This window comes from Micropterus dolomieu, linkage group LG22 (genome assembly GCF_021292245.1).
Source record: "Micropterus dolomieu isolate WLL.071019.BEF.003 ecotype Adirondacks linkage group LG22, ASM2129224v1, whole genome shotgun sequence".
NCBI lineage: Eukaryota > Metazoa > Chordata > Actinopteri > Centrarchiformes > Centrarchidae > Micropterus > Micropterus dolomieu.
Window position 1 is genome coordinate 3,096,379 of NC_060171.1, and position 5,213 is coordinate 3,101,591.

At 42.6% G+C, this 5,213-nt stretch overlaps 1 protein-coding gene across 1 annotated transcript in view; it reads left to right on the top strand.

Annotated features, from left to right (window-relative positions):
- Positions 1–4,577, top strand: part of LOC123961224 (E3 ubiquitin-protein ligase TRIM41-like) — a 4,950-nt gene extending 373 nt beyond the window's left edge. The window contains exon 2 of the mRNA XM_046036402.1: positions 2,252–4,577. Within this exon, the coding sequence (XP_045892358.1) occupies positions 2,261–3,853 (1,593 nt within the window). The 5' untranslated portion in view covers positions 2,252–2,260 and the 3' untranslated portion in view covers positions 3,854–4,577. The remainder of the gene's footprint in view (positions 1–2,251) is intronic.
- The last annotated feature ends 636 nt before the right edge of the window (positions 4,578–5,213 follow it).

Sequence of the window (5,213 nt, forward strand, 5' to 3'; positions counted from 1 at the left end):
CTTGGCTCAATAGAGCTGTGACTCTCTGTCAGCCTGGCTACAGTGCTGAAAAGAAACCTGGGGTTGTTCCTATTTTCCTCTATTAATGACGAGTAGTACGCTACCTTCCTATAAGTTTTAAGACTATCTTGCCAAATTGAACGAGAATTTTCGAACGGCAATTCCTCTCAAGTTTCCGCGATATTTGCTTTAATTTGCGAGTTTCAGTATTATACCATGGAGCTAACCATCTTTGTTTTATTATTTTCTTTTTTAGAGGGGCAACAGAGTCGCAAAATCCCCAGGGACTGCTGCTTCATTGTTTAATATTTGCTGGCAGACGTGGCTCGTATGTCATTATAACTGCAATAACTCCGATTTGAATCTAAACAACTACAATAGCTTGTATTCAAATTAGCCGCTGAACTCTAACCTTTCGAGTGACACCACAGTACGAGCTTACATGTCCCTTTCACATCCTACAGTAGCCAACAAGAGCCCGCGCTGTAAGGAAGGGCCACAAACCTGGAAGGCAGGATGTGTACGAAGCACGATAAACTGCATGGTTGGGTAAAAAACTAAAAGCAGGATAATAACCAGGATTTTAAAGTTTTTAAAGATGTAAATGCGTTCAGATATGTGCTTTGATATCAGATATCATAACAGTATGAATGAGGAAATGAAACTAATGAGACAGCCGCCTCAGGCTCTGCAGGAGGGGAGTAGTTAGAGAGAAACTGCCGGTTTTTCAACTTATCCTGTGAACCTCACCTCCGCCCGGGGAGGTGAGGTTCACAGCATCAGTTGCCGGAGTTGCTGATCTAGGCAAGGCAAATTTATTTGTATAGCACATATCAACAACAAGGTAATTCAAAGTGCTTTACATAAAACATAAAATCTAGGGATCTAGGGTTTATCTGATCTCGCTCTCTGAAACAGAAAAACTCAGAGTTTCGCTCATCTCAGGCTTAACATACTTCGAATTTTCACTAATCCCGATTTCTGAAACGGGGCCCAGGTGTGTCTCATGTCCCTGTAAACAAGCTTCTTTGGTCTTTAACATTGTGGGGCCAATAAATGTGCCAAAAAGAACTGCCAGTTGTGGGTAGTATTCAGATCCTTTGCAAAAGTAAACCATAATGTGAAACAAAATACTCCAGTAAAAGTAAAAGTCCTGCATTCTTGTAAAAGAGTGTAAGTTTTATCAGCAAAATCTACTAAGAAAAGAGTATGAAAAGTAAACGTACTCATAGTGCAGTAAAATGTTCCTGTCAGTGTTTCACCATTATATCTGATGTTCCTGGATTAATATTCCTGCTGCATTAATGTGGAATTATGTATACTTCCATGGTAGAAAGAAGAAGAAACATAAAGTCTGAACTTATTTTGTTCCAAAGCTGTGTCAAAGTATTTCACAAGGAGGCAATAAAACCTCACTTACAGATCTGCATTGAGAGGAGGAGAAACAGTGAAAGAGAGCTGCAACGTCACATTTCCTCAAATGAAAGTGAAAGTGTGTCTGAGTGACAGCAGAGCTGCAGTCGAGACAAGTCTCTCTGTTTCTCTCTAAAGAAACATTCAACTTAATCCATCAGGTTTTTCTCAACAAAACAGCAGAATCTCTGCCAAACCCTGGTGAGTACACGGCCCTACAAAGCCAAAATGCTCTGACTCAGTATTTGGTCAAAGTTTAGTTCAAACCAGAATCTGACTGTTTTACATCTGTTTTACCAGATAAAAGATATGATGTCATAGATTTGTGTTAGTGTTGAAACACAGTAAATATTGGTAACTGTACTTGTTTTGCAGACTCTGCTGTGTTGTTAAGTCAGTTTAACTTTTCTTTTCACAAGAAACAGACTTGTCTCGATTGCAGGTCTGCTGACACTCAGACAAAAGTTTAGTTTCATTTTGATCATGTGACGTCGTGCTTTTCCAGTGCTGCTCCACCTCTTTCTGCTCTGCAGGTGAGGTTTTGTTGCCTTTCAGGTTCAGGTGTGATTAGTTATTTTCTTCTTTTGGCAGTAGTAGATTTAGTTGGAGCAAGGCACTGAAGGATTATAAGGGCATGGTTACTAGAGACTTCTATTGTAATTTTTCTTATACTGCAGTCTACAGCATGCAGTCAAGTAAAACAAAAGAGGTCACATGTAAGAACAAACTGTGGGCTCAGTGGGCTACAACACTTGACGGTCTCTCTTCAAGCCCACAACAATCCCAACATCAATTCAATGTTAAACTTTATCATTTTTTGCACCCTTCTTGTCCTCAGAGTGTGGATATGTCTGCTGCCAGCTGTCTGCTGACTGAAGATCAGTTTCTGTGCTCCATCTGTCTGGATGTGTTCACTGATCCAGTCAGCACATCATGTGGACACAACTTCTGTAAAACCTGCATCACTGAACACTGGAATATTAATGTCCCGTGTCAGTGTCCCAACTGTAAAGAGGTTTTCTACACAAAACCTGAGCTGCAGGTCAACACTTTCATCTCTGAGATGGCTGCTCAGTTCAGACAGTCAGCTCAACAGAAAGCCAGCAGCAGCAGCTCAGAGCAACAAGCTGCCAAACCAGGAGAAGTTCCCTGTGACGTCTGCACTGGAACCAAAGTGAAGGCCCTGAAGTCCTGCCTGGTGTGTCTGGCCTCCTACTGTGTGACTCACCTGGAGCCTCATCTGACAGCTTCACGCCTGAAAAGACATCAGCTGATCGACCCTGTGGAGAACCTGGAAGGCAGGATGTGTAAGAAGCACAATAAACTGCTGGAGCTGTTCTGTAAGACCGACCAGATGTGTGTCTGCATGCCCTGCATATATTCAGACCACAAGACACATGATGTTGTTCCTCTGAAAGAAGAATATGAAGGAAAGAAGGCCGAGCTGGGGAAGACAGAGGCTGAAACTCAGCAGATGATCCAGAAGAGACGACTGAAGATTCAGGAGATCAAACGCTCAGTGGAGCTCAGTAAGGTTTATGCAGACAGAGAGATAGCAGGTGGTGTTCAGGTCTTCAGCGCTCTGAAGGAGTCTGTTGAGAGAAGCCAGGCCGAGTTCATCGACACGATCAAAGAGAAGCAGAGAGAGACAGAGAAACAGGCTGAAGGCTTCATCAAAGAGCTGGAACAGGAAATCTCTGAGCTGAAGAAGAGAAGCTCTGAGGTGGAGCAGCTCTCACGCTCTGAAGACCACCTCCACCTCCTCCAAAGACTCCTGTCCCTGAACGCTGCTCCACCCACCAAGGACTGGACAAAAGTCAGCGTTTGTCCACCTTCACATGAGGGGACTGTGAGGAGAGCTGTGAATCAGCTGGAGGAGACGCTCAGTAAACTGATGAAGAAGCTGCTGCAGGCCGAGCTGAAGAGGGTCCAGCAGTATGCAGTGGATGTGACACTCGATCCTGATATTGTACATCCCAGACCTGCACAGTCTAATGATAAACAACAGGCAAATCAAGGTAGTGACTGCAGATGTGTCTTATCAAAGCAGGGTTTCACTTCGGGAAAATTTTACTTCGCTGTTCATGTTAAAAAGTGGTCTACGTGGACTTTAGGAGTGGCCATAAAGTTGGCCAACATGAAAGAAAAAATCACACTGAGCGCCACTAATGGTTACTGGACTGTATGCCATAAGTGGCGTGGTGGGTTCTTTGCTCCTGCAGACCCTTCAATCTGTTTCTCTCCGAAGTCTCAGCCTGAGAAGGTGGGGGTGTTTGTGGATTATGAGGAGGGTCTGGTCTCCTTTTATGACGTTGATGCTGCAGCTCATATCTACTCCTTTACTGGCTGCCGCTTCACTGAGAAACTCTACCCGTACTTTAGTCCCTGTCCGAATGATGGTGGTAAAATCCACAACACTGATTTGTGTGTAGTGCAATGAGTGCTTTTTTTTTTTTACTATTAAGTAGAAACTGCCTTCAAAACGGCCAAAGCTGTACAAAAATGTAATGAAAAGGTGAAGCTTTTGCCAAAGTCATTATAAGCCTAGGTGGTAATTCAAAACCTTGATGGATGTATGTAGGATGTAGTGTTTTGTTACATGCTTTTCTTCTTTTCTTTTAATAAATAAAACCAAATCTTGGATGTTTGTAGGTCAGAAGACCTTACGTATATAAGAACTAGCGGCTGTTATCAATGCTAAACTACAAAACAACCTCGAACAGCAGATGTTGTTTGTAATGTTTCGACAACCAACTCATACCAAATGAGCCAAAAGCTGCTCCACCCACCAAGGACTGGACAGAAGTCAGCGTCCGTCCACCTTCATATGAGGGGACTGTGGGGAGAGCTGTGAATCAGCTGGAGGAGACGCTCAGTAAACAGATGGAGGAGATGTTTGAGCTGAAGAGGGTCCAGCAGTATGCAGTGGATGTGACACTCGATCCTGATACAACACATCCCTGGCTCATCTTCTGATGATGGAAAACAAGTAAACTGTGGTGATAATGAATACAAAGCTCTTGCTGTATATTTGTTGCTGATGTACGGTATATAACTTTAATGAACAAGACTAAACCATCAGAATACAATGTCATCAGGAATAAGAACATTTGCATGCTTTTCTCGGTTTTTCTTTTTAAATAAACAAAAGCCTGATTAAGTTATTTTGTTTTTGATTGATATTAAAGCTGAAAAACAGCTGATGGTGTTTCTAATGAGACCAAATCATGTGATCAGCCATTTTCAGACATGACGTGACTACCTAACCCCATCACATCTGAGATGGTCCCTGTGTAAGATAATGTGGTGTTATTTAAGGTTTGAGTTGTACAGGGTTTGCCCAGTACATCTGGGGGCCCTAAGCAGGATCATTTTGGGGGCCCTGCCTGGCAGTTGATTGACCACCAGAACCAAAACCAGCTACTATATGCAATTATAATTTATTTTTTTACAGTATTGTTTTTAGATCAAGGTAATAATTTGGCACAGAATGAAAACCTACGTACAAACAATTTCAGTACAACACAAATCACTACTGCACACAAGAAATGTAATGGGCCAGTGGGGAGGACACTGCAGCTGTAAGATTCAAAAGGTTCAATCAGCAGCATTTTTAAATAAAAACCTTACTTGGTCAGACAGATTTGATGACCACTGACTAGCATCACTTGGTGGAGGTGGAGCAGAGTTCCTAGAAACAGAGAAGGTCAGTTGGCATTCATCAGCAGAACCACTGGAGCTGTGGGGTCAAATAAGTTGGAACATTTTTAGCTACTGTATCACTAGAACCTGTCAGACTT